This window comes from Schistocerca gregaria, chromosome 5 (genome assembly GCF_023897955.1).
Source record: "Schistocerca gregaria isolate iqSchGreg1 chromosome 5, iqSchGreg1.2, whole genome shotgun sequence".
Classification (NCBI taxonomy): Eukaryota; Metazoa; Arthropoda; class Insecta; order Orthoptera; family Acrididae; genus Schistocerca; species Schistocerca gregaria.
This window is the reverse complement of record NC_064924.1, coordinates 379,939,102-379,963,218: the sequence shown is the minus strand read 5'-3', so window position 1 is coordinate 379,963,218 and position 24,117 is coordinate 379,939,102. Positions and strand designations below refer to the sequence as shown.

Genomic DNA, 24,117 nt, shown 5'->3' with positions numbered 1-24,117 from the left:
ATAGGAAACACATTACTTCATCAGTTTTCGATCACAATATGTTAACAAATATTCTTCGAATTTCATCTTGAAACTGTTTAGACTGTATCTATAAGTGTATCCTTTGAAAGTTTCCTCTCATTATGTATTTAGGGTAGGCGCGTAGAAAACAGATTTAGAGAGAAACGCTTTTGTCTGTAGCATTGCTGTTACGAGATTGACAGCACGTTGGAGAAATAATATTTTTGATATGGTCGTTACAGCACAGTACAGAATTTTCATTTTCTATCATTCAAAAACGTAATGTAAGAGTGTCGCATTTAATTTTTAACTGAAATGTTATTTACTTTAGGTGAATGGCCTATTACATATTTGTCTTGTTCCCAGCAGGAGGAAATAAATCTCTGACGATCAAAGAATTGGCAGCACAGGCGTGGGTGTTTTTCCTCGCTGGGTTCGAAACATCCTCCACCACCGTAAGCTTCTGCCTGTACGAGCTCTCTAAACACCCGGACATCCAGAAGCGGCTGCAAGACGAAATTGATGCCGTACTGAAGAAGTCCAACGGCGAAGTGACATATGAAGATATTACGTCGAATATGCCATATTTGGAAAAGGTTATAGACGGTGAGCTTCAAGGTTTTCGATCTTTTTGGTAATTGTATTAAATTGAAGGCGAAGACAACAACCGTTCACAGTGAAACAGATCTAGTAATCACCAAGTCAAATACTGTTTACTGGTGGATAACTTGCTCCGTATGCATTTACAAAGGTATTATCACTTCATCGTAGATAAAATGTGATTTATTTTTTAAATTACCTATTTGCCAGTGTAGTTTTATACGTGCAATGAGCTATGCGTAATTTAGTCTCAGCTGGTTCCTCCATAACCATGGACAGAAGTAGTCAATAAAATTCTTCTGGGGTTGAGGCCGCATTGTCATCTGTAAAATTCCGAAAAAAATGGCTCTGAGCACTATGGGACTTAACAGCTATGGTCATCAGTCCCCTAGAACTTAGAACTACTTAAACCTAACTAACCTAAGGACAACACACAACACCCAACCATCACGAGGCAGAGAAAATCCCTGACCCCGCTGGGAATCGAACCCGGGAACCCGGGCGCGGGAAGCGAGAACGCTACCGCACGACCACGAGATGCGGGCAAAAATTCCGACGTTTCGGCGATTATTGCAAGGCGCCTTCCTCAGGGTGTATTGCTAATGCCCTTCCTGCTCACACTCACAACCAATTCCAGCACTCCTCCATAATATACAAGTACCCAGACTAGGTCTCATTCAGCAGTTAGCAATACACCCTAAGGCAGGCGCCTTACAACAATGGCCGAAACGTCGGAATTTTACAGATGACAATGCGGCCTCAAACCTAGAAGAATTTTATTGAGTGTGGCAACGGCCGCGGAAGCCTACGTTTACACATACATGGATACAGGTACGCTACTCATACAATTATAGTTGTTGGTGACTTCAATCTATCGTCGATCTGTTTGCGAAAATACGGGGCTACTATAAACTACTTATCCATTATCGAAGTTCTATATTTTCCAAATTATTACGTGTACAAATATGACTGATGCATGAATAGAACCGTAAACTCAACCATTTTGTTGGCGTTACGAGTGCAGTGCCTTGACAAAATGGCGACAAAGCAACAAAAGACGTTTTGTGTGTTGGAACATGCGGGATGTTTATTTTTTATAACAGTGCAGCGTAGATTCTGAAGGAATTATGGAAAAGAAGCGCCATGCAAACAGAGTACTGAGCGCTGGTATCTACAATTTAGGGACGCTAACAGAAAAGTAGCGCCAGGTGCAATCGTTGAGAGGGTGAAGGACAATTTCGTGAGCAGTCCAAAAAAATCAACGGTCCGCACAAGCCTCGAACTTGGAACATCGCAGAAAATTGTGGGGAAGATTCCTAAAATTTCAACTTCCAACAAGGCGAGGCAGCTCTTCACTCGAGGATAGATCTTCATCGCTACCTAAACGGCGAATTTCCGTATCGCTGGAATAGGGGTAGTAGTGAAGATAACGTGGCTCTCTTCCTTCGGACTCCCAGGTCGCTTGACCTAACCTGTGATAACTTTTTCCTTTGAGTGTACATTATGGATGGTGTTTTCGTATCCCCAATGCCAAGAACAGAAAACGCATAGGTGCCGCTGTAATGACAATTGACGGGATGTTACTTCCTAAGGTATGGCAGGAAATTGGCTACCACTTGAACTTGTGTCGTGTGTCCAGAAAGGTACTAAGAGAATATTTGTAGAGCCCAAAACGCAAACTTAGTGACTTTACAGTTCTATTCATGTTTCAGTCACATTCGTACACGTAATACTTTGAAAAATATTGAGCTTTGAAAACGAATGAATCACTTCTAGTTATCCTGCCTAAAGTCGGCGGTAGGCATAAATCATCGTCCGAAATTGTACCAAATGCTTTCTCCGAAAGTTACTTTGACCAGTTAGTTCACCTAATTCAGAACCCACATCAAGTGTAAATAGTTGTGTTAGCATACTTGACCTTTTAGCGACGAACGGTCCTGAGCAAATAGAGCGCTTCATGACGGATAGAGGAAGTACTGATAACAAGGCTGTTGTAAAGAGACTTGAATGCCGTAACAGTTAAATCCAGCGAAAATAAAAGCGAAATACATCTATTTAAAAAAGGAGATAAAGATTCGCTTGGCGCCTTTCTAAGAGACTGTCCATTTCTTCCCTACTGACTATACAACTATCCACCAGATGAAGCTCGAATTCAAATAAATAGTGTTTACGGCAGTTGAAAGTTTTGTGTAAAATAAATTAATAAGTGACAGAACATATCTCCCAAGGATAAATCGAGAAGTGCCGAAAAAAGGATGCCATATTTAATGAAATGCAGTATTTCGAAACACAGACTTCATTCAATGCGAGATACTTGAAATAGGGCAGAAAAACCGAAGAGAGTTTGGTCGTATGTAACGTATACGAGCTGCAAGACAATCAATACTTTCACTGCGCGATAACAGTAATAATGTTACCGATGACAGCTCCACTGAAGTGAAGTTGCTAAAGCTTTCCCGGAATCCCTTCACCAAAGAAATATTTGAATCAAAACAACTGCACACATGTGTAAACAATGGAAAATCCAGGGTGACTGTGGTCATGAGTGAGTGAGATGCGTTTGCGTGAATGTGTGTATGTCTGTGCGTATGTGTCTGTGTGTGCGTGTGTGTGAATCAAAACAACTGCACACATGTGTAAACAATGGAAAATCCAGGGTGACTGTGGTCATGAGTGAGTGAGATGCGTTTGCGTGAATGTGTGTGTGTCTGTGCGTATGTGTCTGTGTGTGCGTGTGTGTGAATCAAAACAACTGCACACATGTGTAAACAATGGAAAATCCAGGGTGACTGTGGTTATGAGTGAGTGAGATGCGTTTGCGTGAATGTGTGTGTCTGTGCGTATGTGTCTGTGTGTGTGTGTGTGTGTGTGTGTGTGTTTGTGTTTGAGTGTGTGTTCTGTCTATTTCCGACGAAGGCCTTATTGGCCGAAAGCTCACTTTCTGAAGAGTCTTTTTGTTGTGACTATCTGCAACTCAGTATTTCCGCTATATGGCATCAACTGTCCTTTTCATAATATTGTCGTAAACATGAGCAACAGAATAGATACCCTCGGAGTAGCGAAGCAGCTTAAATGAGTTAATAAAGGCAATGTCTCCTTTCCAGACTGTATACCAATTAGATTCCATTCGGAGTATGTTGAAGAAATTCATTCATTGTTAGCAATCATATAGAACCGGTCGCTCGACGAAAGATCGGTATCTAACGACTAGGAAGTTGCACGGGTCACAACAATAGGCAAGAGAGGAAATAGAAGTAATTCGCTGAATTATAGGCCTATATCAATGATATAGCAATATGATCTTGGAATATATACTGTGTTATAAAACTATGAAATACGTCGAAGAAAACGACACTGTTCCTCACAAGCGGCCTGTACAGTTGTGCGACTGGACTCATGATTCCTTATCAGTTCGTAGTAACTGACGGGAAGTCATTTAGTGAAAGAGGTGAGACCTCTGGGATTCGCCAAGGAAATGTTGCATATCTGATGTTCTTTATATGAACTCCAGTATCAAGCAGATAATCTGAGCTGCCCTCTTAGGTTGTTTGCAGATTATGCCCCCTTAGATTGTTTGCAGATTATGCTGTCTAGTAAAGGTTCAGAAGTCAAAACTAATTCCGAGATGATTTACGAAAACGTATCTGTATGGTGCTAATAGTGGCAACGGACCCTAATGAAACCTGGAGACATTCCCTTACATTTCAGTTACACCATAAATAACACAAATTTAAAGATCGTGGATTCAACTCCACACATAAATTACGAACAACCAAAAGTGTAACCACCACATAGCAAATGTTGTAGGGAAGGCGAACCAAATACCGTGTTATATCGGCGCAACACATAGAAGATGCAATACATTTACTGAAGATATTACAGAGATTAAGCTTGGCGCGGAATGAGATCCTCTGACATATAACTGACGGAGAACATAGCAGGAGTTAGAAGAAGGGCAGCTCGTTTCGTACAATCGCTAAAGAGGAGTGTGCGTAACGGATGTGATAGGCGCGTTATGGTGGCAATCGTTGCAATAATGACGTTTTTCGTTGCGGCGAGATCTTTTCACCAAATTTCAATTAGCGGCTTTCTCCTCCGAATGCCAGAATATTTTGCTTACACCCCTTACATTGAGAGAAATTGCCATGGCAGTAAAATAAATCAGAGCTCGTACCGAAAGATTTAGATTTTCGTTTTTCTCACGTGCTGTTCGAGAGTGTAACATTCGAGAAATAATCTAAAAGTGGTTTTAAGAACCCAAAGTCAAGCGTGAATTGCAGTCTGTAACAAGTGTCACATTCGGAGCTTAGTTCTGCTGGCATTTTCCTGTTTTTCTGCTTTCTCATTGTATACAGATGTTATTCCGTAAGGCGTTTTCTGAAGTAGAGCAGTAGCCTATTTGATTCCAAATGTTTTCCATGTTGCACGTTCTGTTCTGGAAATGCTTAAATTCTTCATACTCTACGTGTGAAATAACTACAACAGCCGCTGTGCAACCCACGAGCTCTATTCATACAAATCCATAACCTACACAGAAAAGTTGAAATGAGCGCCCTTAAAGCATTAGGACCTGTAACAATCTTCTGAACTGTGTTTCAATTAAGAATCTTCCAACTATTTTGCAGCGTGCATCGGAAATCCATCGAAAAAATGTCGGAGATTGTTCAGGGATACTTTTTTAATATTTTGGTATACAAAACCTGTGTTCTTGGGTAGTTCATTAGAATAATTGCTTTTCACTTGATATGTTACCACCATTTATCTTTGCAGTGCACTGAAAATATCTGCGTAGCAGTGAAATTCTCTACAGTATGCTCTATATCTCGTTTTTGCAAAAAAAAAAAAAAAAAAAAAAAAGCAGAAGGCAGTTTCTGACGGTACTTGCTATTGAGAACCGTATCGTACATTTCACTCTTCGCCCTCAAACTTGTGTCTAGTTTTGCTCGGTTCTGTTTCGGATTTGTTTTCCCGCCAGTATTAGTTGTACGTCACCAGTTATACACAGGTTTACCGATCAAGAGTTGGCCGATATGCCGCTCCGATACCGGTTCGCTAGCAGAGAAAGAGTGCCAGAACAACCAAAAGCTGAACTGTTGCTGCAGAGGTGGCAACTACATCACAGTACTTCTATATCTGCTTGAAGCTTCTTGCATTACTCTGTGTTTTGTGGTGTACGTTTTGGTGATTGCATATCGCAGGATTTTCTCAGATACAAAGGCCACTGTGGATAAGTAACCAAGTAAATCATAATTACTCATAATTACTTTCTAATGAGCCACTGGAGAGCAGGGGTCCTCCGTACCAAAATAGTGTCACCGATCATATTAACGCGATACTGCTCAGAGAGAATATCCAGAATATGGATTAGCAGCCTTTTCAGACCACAATATACCAGCATGGAAAATGTCTGGGAGTACAGAAACTGCTTGAGCACTACATAAAACACCATACAGAATAATCACTGCAGTAAAAGCACTAACACTGAGAAAGAGAAAGGAGAGGATAGAGCAAGTAGATGTATTAGTACTTGTGTGGTGTAAAACTGTAAATGGCAATCCTTAAGCAAATATATGAGAAAATTCAATTATTTATTATATGCAGTAATCATGATTGTAATATCCTCACCAGCAGACGATAATGATAGGGGCTCGAAGGCGACAGAGTCAGCGATAGACAGGCACCACCAGAGCCGTGAGCCACAGGTCACGTGGGCCCAGCCAATAGCAGGCCGGTTTTGCATTGCACAGCATGCCACATGAGATGTTACCAAAGTAGGCCCAGCTGCTATTCGACTACGAACCTTGCTCTATAAATTGACTTTCTGGACTTTGTTATTGTGATTCTTCAGTGCTCCACACAGCACAGACTTGGCTTTATTTATGGATTACGCTTTTATTTAGGGAGTAGGTATGAAAATGGTTATGGTGGAACCTTATGAGATTAAATAAATAGAAAGCACTCTACCTGCCCTTATTCTTTTCCCAAAGAAGTAACACCCAAGTACAATATACCTTTTGTAATAAGTTCAACAGTATCGTGCTATGAAGAATCAAATAAAATAACATTTGATCTATTTGTTCCAAATTTGCCTCATGTTGAAGTGCATTTATTAAAAAGATAAATAATTTTACATTGATGTGACAAGTATTATAGCAGACAGTGAGATAAAGTAGAGTACTTTTAGTTTCGTGGCTTAATATGTGCGCTTCTTTCCAGAAACTCTTCGGGTATACCCACCGGTGGCCGCTCTGAACCGGGAGGTGGTGCAGGATTACAAACTGCCAGGTTATGACTGTGTTCTGGAGAAAGGAACTAAGGTCGTCATTCCAGTGTTGGGCCTTCATCATGATCCCAAGTATTTCCGAAATCCTGACCAGTTCGACCCAGAGCACTTCTCTGACGAGCAGAAGGCTTCCAGGCACCCCTTCTGCTATCTGCCCTTCGGTGAGGGGCCACGTATCTGCATTGGTGAGTCGCTTCCCGTTTATTATTTATTACTAGCAGATTACCTATGTTGCTCAGTTCCTTCTTTACACCATGCTCCCTCTTTAGTTCACACTTTCATTCAAACTCTCGACTCTCGAATCATTTATACCGGCATCTGTATGTATCTGAAGATCAGTAGATCACTGACTCCTGGAAACATCGCCTTTAGAGGAAGGAAAGTGTATTAGAGCCGTCTCCCTCCCTTCCCCCTACCACCGACTCCTCCTTTCACGGATAACATGCTGTAAAAACGACTGCTGGTACTCTTCTTTAAAAGTGAAAATTTTTCTAATGTTACCGCCATGATCTTTAAACCGAGAGGAACTCTGGAGTAAACAAACGTTTGTTCACTCGTACTGGAACGTGGGTTATCGTAATGTCAAGGAAGGAGCTCTCTTCGACGCAAAATATCTTTCTTTTAACACCTCCCTTAGGAGCCTATGCATCTCTTTGACGCTCTGGCTATAGGTAAGCAAACCCGATACGAATAGCTTATTTAGTCCTTAAATTTCCATCTCTCCCATAATATTACTTAGAAAGGTACCAGATTCAAAAAAAGTTCTCCAAAATCTGTAAAAAGAGAGTTTTGTAGGTGAGTCAATAAATAAAGTCTAACATTTTATTGACGCTTGGAAAATTGCTGTTGCCACTCAGGAACTGCTTTCCGTTGTACAATGTAGTAGGGTTCCTTCGCGCTCCATTCACAAATGTAGTTAGCGAAGAACTTGATTATTTATTTAATAGTATGGCTAGGGTGCCCGGTCGGGCAGGCCTTTTTCCGGGTGCCGGTCTTTCAATTTGACGCAACTTTGGCGACCTGCAGTTGATAAGGATGCTAGGGTGATAATGAGGACAACACAACACCCAGAGTCTGGGCGGAGAAAATTCCCCGACCCAGCCGGGAATAGAACCTGGGTCCAAAGGATTGACAATCTGTCACGCTCACCATTCAGCTACCGAGGGCGGACAAGCGAAGAATGATTACTTGGGATGTTTCCGACAAGTCTGTGTGTCCTTTGCGTTCCTCTACACAGTGAATGTATGTCAGCATTTGTATTTGTATCACTCTATTATACTCGGCGGCTGTAACTTATTTCGCTGAATGATAACTAATCTTTTCGTCACAAATATGTGTCATTCGCGTATTTGCGGAATTCCGTATCACTTCTTTGTGCTAAGAGTAAATTAATATTTTGCATATAGCGTCGAGACTGCCCACCCTGGGGCAAGTGTGGGGAGTCCCCCCCACTCCGCCCCCCCCCCCAGTTACCACCCCCTCATATCTTTCAGAAAGTGGAAGAAAAATAAATGTAGTCGGGTGTTTTTCTCTCAAGAATATTATTTAAAATATTTTTTATATGCCAGTAGCGTCCGTTACATACATACTTCACTTTTTATGCAGGGAGCAATGGGTAGTCTATAAGTGCAGATACTTCTGTCGGGGACTGAACAACATTTCATCAGTATAAACGTTATTTGCAGACTAATAATTGTATCCATTACAACTCGTATGTTTATAGGCTGTTCAGTACATGTGGCAAGAGCAATCAATCCATTAATGTTTATTTTCTCCTGGGCAGCTGCTCAGGCATTGAAGTGTGGGTACATGGTTGCAAAACGGTTAGTCTATACAGTCAGACATAGCCCATCTAGTGGTGCTGTACGACTGTACAGATAACATCAGCTTGTAAAGTTTGTGACTTGTTTGTCACTGACGAGTCATCTACCCTCCCAGCGCAAGGCGCAGTGAACAGCAAGAAAGAGCGTGCAAGCGCAACGTCACTGACTCGTCACCCACCCTCCGCAATCCCATACCAGCCAACAAGGCAACGCAGCAGTACAACACGTATGATCACCGTTAACATGTCGAAACCGTGTCCTTTTTAGTACATGTCTGTAGTATCCTATATGTGATCTTCACTTAGTTTAGTGTCGTCACCGTAAATCACTTTTAAATAAGAGAAAATAAACAAGTTAAAAGTGTAAATACTCTCAAAAACGTAATTGTTATTATGTATTGTTCCTCCATTTTTTCTTTTGGCGCATCGGTTCAGAATACTTACGGCTTTCCAGATGAACATACGTTTTTATAAATGATGCATATTATTGTATCTAATAACAAAGACGCTAAATTCTTAAGCCCGTTTGAGTGCAATGTTCGACATCCTCTTAACGGGATTGTTCTTAAATATTTTGAAGTTAAATTTCTATTACAGAGAGGGATATCAAGAATTTCTCCCAACAAAAAAGTGTTTCTGCTACACAGAAAAGGAACTTCCATGAATAATTAAAAGTTGCAGGTTCAATGCCTTCAGAAGTGCATCTCACAACAGCTTATAGTTTAGTTTCAAAATGAGCTTCTAACTTCACGTTATCTGTAGAGTAGAATCTCTCCACTGCCAATCATCAGGCGTCTCATTGCCACAATATTATTTCATCATTAGTGCTAAGTCTGTTGGTATCGTTACTATTGACGGTACTGAGTGGGATGATTTGAACCTGTCAATTTCAGTTTCGACTCTCAACATGAGATTTGTTTCATGATTTCATAAAGGATGTTGGTGAGGAAAACTATAAAAATATCTTTTTAAAAAACTGGGCTATAAAGGTACTCGTGGCTAGTATCTGGCCTAAGTTGAAGGGAGGGAAATACAAGTATTGCCCTCTTTTCAAACCACTTGTAAAAAGAGGAATATTTGTTGCTTTTTTTTTTATAAAGGCTAGCCACGATTACAGACACTCATGAAGATTTAATTTTATTTAGAGTAAGTTTGGATGACAAAGTGTTGGAGTATCATTTATAAAATCGCAGTGTAAAAACAAAAATACTTCACAAAGACATCAAAAGAATTTAATAAATATACGTGTTACAAGATAGCAGTTATAAGAGTCGAGGGACATGAAAGGGAAGCAGTGGTTGGGACGGGAGTGAGACACGGTTGTAGCCTCTCCCCGATGTTATTCAATCTGTATATTGAGCAAGCAGTAAAGGAAACAAAAGAAAAGTTCGGAGTGGGTATTAAAATCCGTGGAGAAGAAATAAAAACTTTGAGGTTCGCCGATGACATTGTAATTCTGTCAGAGAGAGCAAAGGACTTCGAAGAGCACTTGAACGGAATGGACAGTGTCTTGAAAGGAGGATATAAGATGAACATCAACAAAAGCAAAACGAGGATAATGGAATGTAGTCGAATTAAGTCGGTGATGCTGAGGGAGTTAGATTAGGAAATGAGACACTTAAAGCAGTAAAGGAGTTTTGCTATTTGGGGAGCAAAATACTGATGATGGTCGAAGTAGAAAGGATATAAAATGTAGACTGGCAATGGCTAGGAAAGCGTTTCTGAAGAAGAGAAATTTGTTAACATCGAGTATAGATTTAAGTGTCAGGAAGACGTTTCTGAAAGTATTTGTATGGAGTGTAGCCATGTATGGAAGTGAAACATGGACGATAAATAGTTTAGACAAGAAGAGAATAGAAGCTTTCGAAATGTGGTGCTACAGAAGAATGCTGAAAATTAGATGGGTAGATCACATAACTAATGAGGAGGTATTGAATAGAATTGGGGAGAAGAGAAATTTGTAGCACAACTTGACTAGAAGAAAGATCGGTTGGTAGGACATGTTCTGAGGCATCAAGGGATCACCAATTTGGTACTGGAGGGCAGCGTGGTGTGTACAAATCGTAGAGGGAGACCAAGAGATAAATATACTAAGCAGATTCAGAAGGATGTAGGCTGCAGTAGGTACTGGGAGATGAAGAAGCTTGCTCAGGATAGAGTAGCATGGAGAGATGCATCAAACCAGTCTCAGAACTAAAGACCACAACAACAACAACGTGTTACAACACGAGTTTGTTGATTATGTAAGAAGATCACCAGCGTTTTCATCATGGAAGATGAAACGGCTGACATTAGTAGGAAAGATGAACTGTGGATGGCAGTACGGCATGTAGACGAGAAATTGAACTTTACAGAAAAAGAAATATCTTTCGGACTTGCAGAGCTGACTACGCTGTATACTGAGGCAATTTCTTCATATATTTTAAAAATTGTTAAAAATTTGGGCCTTGATATGAATAACTTAATTAGCTTCGGCTCTGATGGCTGCATGGTAATGTCAGACCATGAAGTTTAAGTGCAGGCTAGAATTAAAGCAAGAGTTCTCACACTTTTACTGTGACGGAAGACTATGAGAATCCTGGTACTTTGGTGGGACACATTGTTCATTTTCGAGGTTAATAATGTTTTAAACAATAATAAGAACTTGCTTTATTCAGTGATTACTTCAATTTGAAATCATAACTAACAGTACAGAAATCATAATAGAATTGTTAAAAAGTAATTAACATCGTCAACATGTCGAAAACGATCTCGTGAAACACCAGTGATACGGGGAACACATTTTGGGTAACCCTAGTTTAAAGGAAGTATCCTTCAGCTGTTTATTTCCACTATGCATAAAATATACTAAATTTAGTTGGCAATGACCTTAAAAGTGCCAGAAATTTCGTAACACCATCTGAACAATAAAATAAGTTATTAGACGCTGTAGAGAAAGTGTATTGCCTCTTATACTAATTAAAGCTCGCACAGAGATAGTTATGCAATCATTCTTCCCGGGCTGATACGCTGATGTATCACGCGGAGACTTCAAAATATGGTACAGTTAGAAGCAGTCCCTGACATGCAATTCACAGTGTTTTTAGAGAATGTAATTCGATGCAGAAAGGAAGATAGTCATAGCTGGGTACAAGACCGGTTAACTGGTAAACATTTAAATTAACTTTAAAAAAACGATAATGGACTCTTTAACTTCTGTTAACTTATTTTGAGTCCGTTAATTAGGTTCCAGCCCATTAAGACAAAAATGACGCAACGCCGCCCGCGGAAGTCATGTTCTGACAAGTACAGGCCATGTAAGTGTACGTCTGAGACTGGGTGTACGTAGTTGATGTAAATAGTCGAGTGTGAGCGAGAAATGTTGGACATTTATTTTGTCTGTTTACTGCAAACTGCTTGTCGTTAGTGGATTAACTATGGAAGTTATCTCATGGCTGGAAATGTATGACAACAATCGAGTGGAAATAGTAAGAAAACGAATAGAAAAAGTTGTACAAGAGGCTTTGAGGCACGAGCTCGCCGAAAATTGAAATGACAAAGATACTTTAAGTGGCGGTGGCGGAAGCAGCAATAAACAAAATATTTTTTTTACGTCTCTGTTTCAACCAAAAGAGAAGCCTCGTACTAACACATCAGCAAAAAGTAAAGTCCAGAGTTTACTCAAATTGTGGCTGGGCCTGAAATCAAAAGACTCATTCAACGATGCGGAGTTTCTAGGAGTGCAGGTTTGTAATAGCTTTATTTATTAAATATAATATCCCTATACCCTAGAGTGCTGCAGTCAAACAAGTTTTTTCTGTGGGCAAAGACATTTTATCTCCTTAACGAGCCTCGCTCTCAGATGAAAATATGTTGGTGTTCATGAATCGAAATGCCCATCTTCTGTCATAAACTACCTTATTCTTCTGTATTTTAACCTGAGGTTATGTAACTTTGATGCCTATATAATTATAAAACTGAATGATTACAGGGATTAAACTGTTTCTTATTTGTTCTCGATGTCCCACCTAAACTTACGCAACTCAAATATTTTTAAGACACATAGTAATTACAGACATTGGTTTTGAGTTGGCGTTGATTTAAAACAATGGGTAAGGCCGAAAATTTAGTAAAATATTAGATCGCGGCAGTTATGCTGTGTATGAAATAAAAACACGTTACTTTAACTATTTTATGAAAAAGTGGATTTTTTTGCAACAAAAAAGCAGAAAGAATTAAAAATGTGCACCTCATAAGAGTTTACTTTGATAATGTTACAAAAAGCAAAGTGTAAGGTATAGGTTGGTTTGTGGAACTGATACTAATATTTATCTGGAAAAGCAAACTGTAAATTTCTATTCTTCTTGCTGAACAAGTCAAACACTTTGTTCTTGAAACCAAAGAAGACACAAGCTTGAAAGACGGTCCTTGCCAGCAGAACTTCTCAGTCACATTCTCACTGTACGCAATATCCTGAAGGAATGCTCTACGGTGGAAGATGTTGGGAGGCATGGTTTAGTGGAATACAAACTCCTTATTGCTTGATAAAACATAGTATCAACAAGTATATCATGGAGCTCTTTTTCCATACATTCCTTATTTGTCCAGACGTCATACTGTAATCTGTTTTATGGTTCCAAGTTGTCAATTTCTTAAAACTTTTTATGTCTCTCATTAAATCTCCTTTCTTCCCCTTTTTCATTAAATGTTAGTGAATATTCCACCTTGTAAAGGTAACGTCTTTATCTTTTTCAAAGCGTGTGATAAGTTACCTGATCATGTACAGTGTGTAAACTGGCACTATGAAATAGTCTTTGGGCTATGAGCACTGGATATTCACATTCCTCCTGTGGGTCTTGCTTCCCGCCAATCTTGGGATTTTTATATCTATGTCAAGTTCCTTATAATCTTCTTTTATTGCTTCGCAAACGTTTGGGAATTCGTCATTGCTTCCTCTCTAGTTTTGAAATGGGCTATCAGTTCATTGTTGACACATCTGTAGACTGAGTGAAAATATGTGTCAGTATACTTCAATTTGTTCACTGTTGGTTGTAGATATGAAGGAAGCGAGACAGATGGAATATGTAAACAAGCTGTTTAGTATTTCAAAAATCGTCGTAAATGTTACTATATTTACCCCACTGTGAGCTAAGATTGTCAATGTTATCATAGAAAAATGTTTGCAGTTGCCTGCTATAACGATACTGCCTTCCCCAAAACTGTAATGAAATGTCTGATACCACCTTTTTTATATGCATCCGGATAATTATCGGACAATTTAGTGCTTCCTAAGGCCTTGTCTGTGTGTCTTTATATATATCATTCCGTCCAATTTGCTAAAACACTTGATATTCATTGTGAAAACATATAGAAGGTTCTGCAAAAAGTATAATATCATAACTGTCAGGGGATTGTTGTCATTAGCAAAATTTTTTACAGGTTCCAAATCAAAAACGCAGTTGAGAAGTTGAAGTAATAGATGTTTAGTAACAAATGTAAAAAGGCCATGGAAATGTTGACATAAGTGGCTGGCGCCTCTAATTACCATAATTAGAATTGAATAACGAGTAAACGCAGAAAACATCTTTATCTTGAGAAACAGCTTAAAAGTTATTACCAAGTGATGTATTTTCATTTGTTATCTATTTTTATGTCCTCCTCTTTAATTAATATCCTTTGTAATTATATTTCTAATCAACTCTCCAATTGTTTACACTTCAAACAGTCTTCCGATTTTCAGAATTTGAGACCTTATTTGTAACTTACACGTATGTAATCGGATAAAGCGAGAGTTCTGTACTACCACTGAATGTTAGTGACCAAATCCAAGTTGTAATTAATCACATAACTAAAATAATACAAGAGACATTAGTGTAATTAAAGTTCAGATAGATTTTCATATTTAAAACTAGTGAGGATACTATAAAAATTACATCAATTAATATTGTATTTTTTACCTTATTCAGCTGTAACATCAGTATCTTTATATTTTGAAAATTTTAATTGTAAAATTGAAATTGTACAAATTTAATAATTGAATATTTTGTAATATATTGTTAAAATTCTATATAAAGCAAAGCAGCGATGCTGCCAGTCAGCCAGTTTTGAAGTTAGTTTTGGAAGTCAAAGAGATGAGTGAAGTATGTCAGTCAGTGTTTTGTTAATGTGACGAGCATGTAGCTCAGTTTTCAATAAATTTTGGGAAGTTGGAAACTGTTATTTTCATCCATCAAATGAACTCCAGGTCATCTTAAGTTAATTTAAGTAAGGTTCAAGAATATAGTGTCGTTACACTATGGAACCATAATTGTACCCCTTTGTCCAAAGCAAATCACCGGTCACGAACATCTTTCTTCTGGGCTCCAAAACCTCAGAAATCGCTTGTGGAGGGATCGGGACTGTATTCAAATATTAAGGGCTTTCCAGTGAAACTTCTGCAGCGCAGTCGAAACGACCTTGGCAACATGGGGGCAGCCAACAGGATGATGCCGTCCGTCCACTTTCATGGACATTTGGACTTGAAATCCACATCTTCATGTGGACACTAAAAACTGAAGTCCAAACGCCCAGTGATGTTGACGAAGGTCCTCACTCTGTTGTGTGGTAATCCCCGACCACATGTTATCAATGTTGTATCGATTACAGCGCTGACGTTTCGCTAGGAAGCCCTTACCCATCTTCCATACAGTGCTGATACCTGTCCATGTGATTTCCATATATCTGAAGCACTGAAGAAGAACATTCGTGGCCGTCGATTTGCTTCAAACGAAGAGAAGCACAATCATGGTTTCATAGGTAAACGCAAACGTTTTTCCATGGAGGCATTGACCGTCTTTTCTCACAGTCAGTTAACTGTATTAACAGTTATGGTGGTTACTTTTGAAATAATAAATGGCTACTTACATTTTTTTGTCTGTCATGTTTTCATTGGACTTGCCCCTTACACAGCCTTGTCTATTCGATCCTTATTACTTCACCTGTGTGTGCGTGGCCACAGGAGTTATCTAAGTTTCACTCGTATAAACAAAAATATTTGATGTTATTCATTGACTAAAATTGGCTAAAAATTGAAGACGAACTTTCATCTACAAATTGTCAGTACTTTCTAACGGCATCATATTCATATGTATCAAAAAACAACTCTTTGAACCGCGATACTAGACCTCGAAGTACGCTAAAACTAATTGTGTTCAATCTCCTAGGAAGCATGAAATCTAATCGTCTGAACATATTTCGTTTAGGCCACGATGCGGAAGTGATTCTGAGGCTTCAAGAAATATTTCTGCCTATGCATCATTTAAGGATCTTGTGAATGAACATGTTTATTAACAAGGAACTGTTATTAGAATAGGAATAAGTTCTTTCCAATATTCAATATACAATCTAACGTCGAGATAGCCGTTTGAGAATTATACGGTGCATTTTTTTACTCATTGTCCGCCAACAGGAGCTTGTGCTCCATCTCTCATGACTTCATTGTGGACACGACGGTAAACTTTAATCTTCTTTTACTCTATTGAAGCATTAAGGTACCTCAAGTCCAATGGTCTCAACAATATATATCGATTTCAGTTATTTTCCCAGCTCTGGGTTCACATACTACTATAAATTAAAAACTGTGTTGTGATTTTCTTCACTGAAACAGTTTTGTATGATATAATTTTGTTCTTCAGTTGTGTAGACATTTTGGCTATAAGGTCCGTAGTTGCTTTACAGTTCTTAAGTTGCAAAGACGGATTTGAAATACCTTGAATAAGTTAGTGTTTCGGCGTTCATTCTATAGTCTTTCCGTTTATAACGTCATGAACAACAAGCATCTGGTCAAGAATAATTGATATATGGACAGATTTTACGGTGGACCAAAACACATTCCTCAAAACTGATTCCGCTTTCCTTCCGTATGATGACAGGCAAAGTACTGTGTTTCTTTTCTTTGCGTAATGTTTTTCATTCTCAGAGTGTGTAAGTGAGCAGGTTTTTTTATTCATTCTTCTCTTTTTGCATGTTACTGCCCGATTATAATTTATGCGTCTTGTTTGTCGTTGCATCATTCCAAACATCTATCTTCTGTTGGCTCACTGTTATTTTTAAAGATTATCTGAGCATAGCCATATACGCGCGTTTATTCATCCTAGTCCACGTCGTTATCTTCACCACATTCAGTAATGAATGGCCATTTATTGAAAATTTTAGTTGTTGCTAGATACTGCTCTTGCAGTGATATTTGGCGTCTCAAGGTTTCATGAGTATTACAATGATTTATTACTTTTTTGTCCTTGTAATTCTACTGGTTCTTTTCTCTACACATGCTTTGTATTTCTTATAGCACTATGGCTTGATGAATTCACTTTTATTTATCCTGCATTGGAAGTTCAGTTTCAGTAACACAGTGAAGTACGACATGTTTCATTGCACAAAATATTTCGATTAACTGACGCTATTTCTGAAGGAGAGTTTTTCTCGGTGTTCGACCACATCTTTTTACTCTTTCGGGATTTGTACCGAATTAGAACTCTTATAGCTATTTCTTTATGTCTGATGGAGCCGCATGTGCTGGTTCGTATTGTGGAGTTTCACGTGCTTCCTGTTTAATCTGGTTTGGCGATTGACTGGATATGGTAATCCTTCAATTGCTGGTAAAAGCATAATTTGCGAAGATCGTATGTTAAAATCGATGAACGCCATTAGATTTTCACCAACACTGATTCCGATTTATTTGTTTCGCAGTTTTATCAATGTTCCGAATTTGTAATCAACGCTAGACTTAGAGATACGTATGTTAGTGTCTCCATGATTGGTGTTGATTGCAGCTGGCTAGATTGCTAGTAGAAATATTTTTAAACGAACACGAAATGAAATGTGAAATAAATTTGTCGTAGCATGCCACTAGTCGAAGGAGACAACTGTGTAGCATTACTTTGAGGAAAAGGGAAGTTAATTTTGAGATTCAGAAATTATAAGTATTGAAGCTACGCTTATTTTATTGCAGGCATGCGTTTCGGATTGGTGCAAGTGAAGCTGGCGATGGTACACCTGCTGTCGAAGTTTAGCTTCCTGCCAGTTGGTGACAAGCCGTCCAAGCTCCGGATGGCCCCGAACAACCTGCTGCTGACGCCGGAGGGCGGGATAGAGCTGCGCGTCGAGCGGCGACAAGTGCCGGCCAGCTGAAGCTCCAGCCACCGCGGACGACACTCGTAAAACGACCTGCGCAACAGGATGACATTTCCCGCTGATGTGAACGTGCTGGACAGAACCGTTGTACACATTCGTTGGTTTATTAGTTTCACCTCATGGGCATGTCGCCAGTTATTATCTAAACGAGACTTATGTAACGAAACTGGTTCTGGTGAGATTAAACTACCGAATTTTGATTGTGAGTGTGCTTAAACAGTAATACCCAGAAACGTAATGAAGCGACATTTAATGACTTGAGACGAGGAAAAACTACGTTTTGATACCAGAGTTACTGTAAAAGTCACGTTCGCATTTCGTAAACAAAACCCCTGCTGTTGTTGTGGTCTTCAGTCCTGAAACTGGTTGGATGCAGGTCTCCATGCTACTGTATCCTGTGCAAGCTGCTTCATCTCCCAGTAACTACTGCAGCCTACATCCTTCTGAATCTCCTTAGTGTATTCATCTCTTGGTCGCCCTCTACGATTTTTACCCTTCACACTGCCCTCCAATGCTAAATTTGTGATCCCTTGATGCCTCAAAACATGTCCTAAAAACCGACCCCTTCTTCTAGTCACGTCGTGCCACAAATTCCTCTTCTCCCCAATTCTGTTCAGTACCTCCTCACTAGTTATGTGACCTACCCATCTGCTCTTCACCATTCTCCTGTAGCACCACATTTCAAAAGCTTATATTCTCTTCTTGTCTAAATTACTTATCGTCCATGTTTCACTTCCATACATGGCTACAGTCCATGCAAATACTTTCAGAAACGACTTCCTGACACTTAAATCTATACTCGATGTTAACAAATTTCTCTTCTTCAGAAACGCTCTCCTTGCCATTGCCAGTCTACATTTTATATCCTTTCTACTTCGACCATCATCAGTATTTTGCTCCCCAAATAGCAAATCTCATTTACTACTTTAAGTGTCTCATTTCCTAATCTAATTCCATCAGCATCACCCGACTTTATTCGACTACATTCCATTATCCTCGTTTTGCTTTTGTTGATGTTCATCTTATATCCTCCTTTCAAGACACTGTCCACTTCGTTCAACTGCTCTTCCAGATCCTTTGCTGTCTCTGACAGAATTGCTATGTCATCGGCGAACCTTAAAATTTTTTTTTCTTCTCCATATACCTACTCCGAATTTTTCTTCTGTTTCATTTACTGCTGCTCAATATACAGATTGAATAACATCGGGGAGAGGCTACACCCCTAAATTACAAAACTCTCATGAATGCTTTTGTAAAAGTAAGCGAAACAAATCGTTCTATTGCCCATAGACAGTTGCAAACTTAAGTAAGATCACTTATGACTTAAGAATATTGTAATATGACGATTTGCACAAGGCTTTCTGTCACTGTTCATCTGTCAGATTTAAAATTCCAGCTACATTTAGACCTTGCATTCAATCAGAAAAAACCTACTTTATTCTATATTCTGACTGATTAGAGCCAGAAAGCTAATGGCCGACATCACTACCGACACAAATTTTACCAAATACAACATTTAAATATGTAATTTCCCGGAGCGTATCTCCTAAAAGACATTTAAGGTACATATGATGGCAAACGAAAGCAAAAAGACACAAAGTCGGGTAACGGTACCGGATAAAATTGTGTATAGCGCATGGAATTGGGTAAAGCGGATTAAAGACGCATTATTATACTTAATTACTACCGTCTGGGTGACAGGAGAGAGAAAAAAAACCTGACACACATTTAGAAAGCTGTGACCTGTACGTTTGCAATCTGTGTCATAAGCAACACGAGAAATTAAAACTATGGCAGCGATCAGAATTTATCATTTAGGGTGTCTTTAAGGCTTAGTGATTTCAATGTAAGCAAATTGTTGCAGCGCCCACATGTGCGAAGCTACATCTATTTTTCAGCTGAAGTGTATCAAAGAAATACAGTAAATGCAATGGAAGTGAAACACACTTTTTTACCGTAGTTTTTCTTTTCGTTTTTCTGCCAAATATGACATTTTTGTAATTTTGGGAGTAAAGTGGATCAGGTCCTGAAAATAGATAAAGCTTGCAGAAGAGAAAAAAATAGATAACAATGAAGGTTATTTGCGTGACTTAACGAGAAGAGTTAAGATCACTGAAATTACGAAAAGCCTCTGAAGTTCACTACGACAAGGGGCACCATTTTCTCGTTTCATTCAATCTTGACAATATAAATAGATGCCACGTAGGCAGATAAGGACAGTGCTGTAATCAGTTTTTAAGGAAAAAGGTGGCAAGTTGTGGATACATTTCGTATGTATTGATGCTGTTGACATTCAAACAGTTTCCATATTACACATATCTGTAAGACAACGGTGAAAGATTTGGGGAGGAGGTGATATAATGTCGCAGATATTAATGTGAACAATGTGCAGTTGATATAGTTGACATACATGACACAATAACATTACCAGGAAATCCATGGGAAACTTTTGCATTTTTATGGTTTCAAATAATAACAGTATTTGGAATAAGTGTAGTCGTTGGGATAAGGGTAGTTGAGTGAATGAAGAGAAAACATCTTTAATAGTGAACCGAATGGTGTGAAAGAAAAATCATGCATTTATGATACGTCCCGGTATATACATCTCCATGTGACCAAAAACAAGTTTTCCCTTCGGAATGTTTGTTCTGGGTTTTACGACAGGCAGAGATCAGAGTCTGTCAGTAGGGCTGCTTAATATATAACTTTAACTCAACAAACATTTTCACTACAATAAGAACGTTAGGCCATAAATCACAATTCAAGACGACGATGATGAATGTGTCATTTCTGGAAGTACAGTCGTTTAGGAAAGTCAACCTGTACAACTGGTAGAGATAACGAACTATCGTGGTGGTGACAGTTATTATCTGTGGGAATTCTGTTAACCAATTATCCCAGTCAATGAGTACTTTCAAACAAATGAAATGGTATTTGGAATAAGATAACAGGAAAAGATTGTCTGTTATCAATGATTAATAAGCTAACTCCGTAATACTGTAGGTATGAAGCTTGGCATCCATGATGTCTCTTCTGCCTATGAAAGTTAAAAGTCTCTTTTATGTTAAAATTTTCCACAAACTTGAAGTTTTTCGAAAAATCGGTATGAGGTGTCACAAGCCGGTTAAAAAACCTTTATAAAGATATGTCATTCATTCCTGTACAATTACTGTGTTGAGAAAAAGAAATGTTGACTTGAGAAATAACATATATGATTGTTATTGGTTTTCAGTTCAAGTTCTTAAATTTATTTGTTATTTAACTGTATTTTCAATTGTAATTGCAATGTTGAAGGTATTTTTCGTTTAAATATATACCATTATTTTTTTAAATTCTTACAGTGATTCACTTTCCATCTTGAACTGGGTGAAGTGGTTTAAATACGAAAATATTTAGATCATCTACTTTCCCCGAAGTAGTGAGGTAAGTGGTTCACAATTTTAAAATTTGTATGTTGGTAATGGTGTCCTGCTAAAGTATTATGCCAGTCGCATCTGAAATATCATAAATGTACGATACCAGCCAATTTATTTCAGATTCTCATTAATCATTCAAGTCTCAGTTATTAATAAAACTTCAAATTTTGATCCAATTTACTTGAGTTTCCAGTAGTGGTAGGGAAATGATGTGGCTAACAAAGAGAACTTAGATATTCCATTTAGTGACTACAGAACTAAATTTATTAGACAGACACATTCTTTATAAACTCAGTTGAAATTAAGGTAACCACTATCAATGTATCACTCTCTCTCCCTCTTGTGTAGTTGTTGTTGTTGTTATAGTCTTCAGTCCTGAGACTGGTTTGATGCAGCTCTCCATGCTACCCTATCCTGTGCAAATTTCTTCATCTCCCAGTACCTACTGCAACCTACATCCTTCTGAGTCTGCTTAGTGTATTCATCTCTTGGTCTCTCTCTACGATTTTTACCCTCCACGCATCCCTACAGTACTAAATTGGTGATCCCTTGATGCCTCAGAACATGTCCTACCAACCGGTCCCTTCTTCTCGTCAAGTTGTGCTACAAACTCCTCTTCTCCCCAATTCTATTCAGTACCTCCTCATTAGTTATGTGACCTACCCATCTCATCTTTAGCATTCTTCTGTAGCACCACATTTCGAAAGCTTCTATACTCTTCCTGTCCAAACTATTTATCGTCCATGTTTCACTTCCAATACACGGCTACACTCCATACAAATACTTTCAGAAACGACTTCCTGACACTTATATCAATACTCGATGTTAACAAATTTCTCTTCTTCAGAAACGCTTTCCTTGCCATTGCCAATCTACATTTTATATCCTTTCTACTTCGACCATCATCAGTTATTTTGCTCCCCAAATAGCAAAACTCCTTTACTACTTTAAGTGTCTCATTTCCTAATATAATTCCCTCAGCATCACCTGACATAATTCGACTATATTCCATTATCCTCGTTTTGCTTTTATTGATTTTCATCTTATATCCTCCTTTGAAGACACTGTCCATTCCATTCAACTGCTCTTCGAAGTCCTTTGCTTTCTCTGACAGAATTACAATGTCGTTGGCGAACCTCAACGTTTTTATTTCTTCTTCATGTATTTTAATACCTACTCCGAATTTTTCTTTTGTTCCCTTAACTGCTTGTGTAGAGTTCCATTTAATATAGTTATTACAAAAACTACATGAAACTGAATTATTGTATTCAAAAACAAACATGTTAATAACAACATTAAAATTGTGTATACTGCAGTTTAACATTTTACTGTTTTACAAACGCTTAGACTGGCCAAGATATGTATAATATCCCTGCATTGCAACTGTTTAAAAAGATAAAAGAAAAAATGCTACTCATAATTAGCAAAGTCTCCACAATGGGTTCTTTGTTCTCCTTGTGGTATCCTCCGATATTATTGCCGTAGTCAAGTTCTCAAAGTGTTTAGAAAAAAAAATCGTATCTGAGACCTCTCTGATCTGACTTCTTTTTGTATTACCTTTGTAGCAGTAAAACTGTCATGACTGTTATTTGATTCAATAATTATTTGGTAAGTCAACACGTAAGCTACACTTCATGTGCATTTGATCATCGTAGCAACAAGAAGTGAGTAAAAGAAGACAAGGAAATGATTAGCTCATCGTAAGGTACAATTGGAATCCAGAGTTAGTTAGTTCCAGGTTCCTTAGATCACCGCAAAGGGAAACCGCTGATTTCACTCTCACTGATTACTTAGTGGAGGTAGAAAGCGACCTAGTGACATGCCAACTGTAGGCAAACTCTCCTAGATACCGTATATACAGCTCTCAAACGTCAGGTAATATGTTTACACACAGAGGAGAGTTCCAGACCGAGAAGGGTTGCGTATCGAGGAGAATTCCAGCCAGTAGATTCGGATGAACAAGCCTACAGCAAGAACTGTGGGATTGACCGTTATCCTCAACTAACACCCTATACTAAAGACTTGCAAAGCCTGCATGTACGTACCTCTGGACTACAGTTATGGGTTTCCATCGTACGTTTGTCTACATGTTCCTATGTCTGTAATCAGATTCATTGTGATGAGCACTTGAACCTAAGGGTACCATCAGAACAACAGCGTACAGCGCTTCCATGATTCGTGGTCTCTAGTACTATACATTCCTCTGTACACCCAAATCATAATAACGCTGCAGGGCGGGGTGGCTTTTTGTTCTATTAATTGAGCAGAGAATCTAGTGAGACTCACCTATGGTTTACACCTACTAAAGTTATAAACTACGGTCTGTGCTCTTTTGTATGTTCATTGCAAACACGTGAAAAAGCAATAAAATCGAATGCTCTGAACTTTCCCCTAACTCTTCGAACAAATCTGTCTTTCAATTGCTTTCCCTACTATATATTTCACGTTTTCTCCAATTTCATTTATCACTTCTTAGAAGTAAGCCTATATATTTGTAAGGTGTAGCATGCTACAGGTGTTCACTTCTAACCACTTAGTAGGATACCATTGTTTTGTTTTCACTTTATTGTGGTCATAATCTTGCATTTATCAACATTTAAAGAGAGTTGTCGTTCGCAACACCAAGTGAAAATCTAATTCAAATCGCTCTACACTTCTCACCATACTCCAATGGCGATAGTTTCCTATAGGCAAGAAGAGTAAGTAACTATTCGCCGCAGCAACTAAATAAGACATTAAAAACAAACACTGGTAAGATGAATTCACCACATTCAGAGCCCATAAACAACGTACAAAACTAGAAGTTTATTTTTCATTCACTAATTTTCCTGCTTTAAAAGACGACG

At 38.6% G+C, this 24,117-nt stretch overlaps 1 protein-coding gene across 5 annotated transcripts in view; it reads left to right on the top strand.

Annotated features, from left to right (window-relative positions):
- Positions 1-21,187, top strand: part of LOC126271903 (cytochrome P450 6k1-like) — a 73,381-nt gene extending 52,194 nt beyond the window's left edge. For 3 of the 5 annotated variants that reach the window (XM_049974291.1, XM_049974292.1, XM_049974289.1), the window contains exons 3-5: positions 367-606; positions 6,817-7,068; positions 17,674-21,187. In XM_049974291.1, the coding sequence (XP_049830248.1) occupies positions 367-606; positions 6,817-7,068; positions 17,674-17,852 (671 nt within the window). In that variant the 3' untranslated portion in view covers positions 17,853-21,187. The remainder of the gene's footprint in view (positions 1-366; positions 607-6,816; positions 7,069-17,673) is intronic. The other 2 variants (XM_049974293.1, XM_049974290.1) reach the window with 1 other exon arrangement.
- The last annotated feature ends 2,930 nt before the right edge of the window (positions 21,188-24,117 follow it).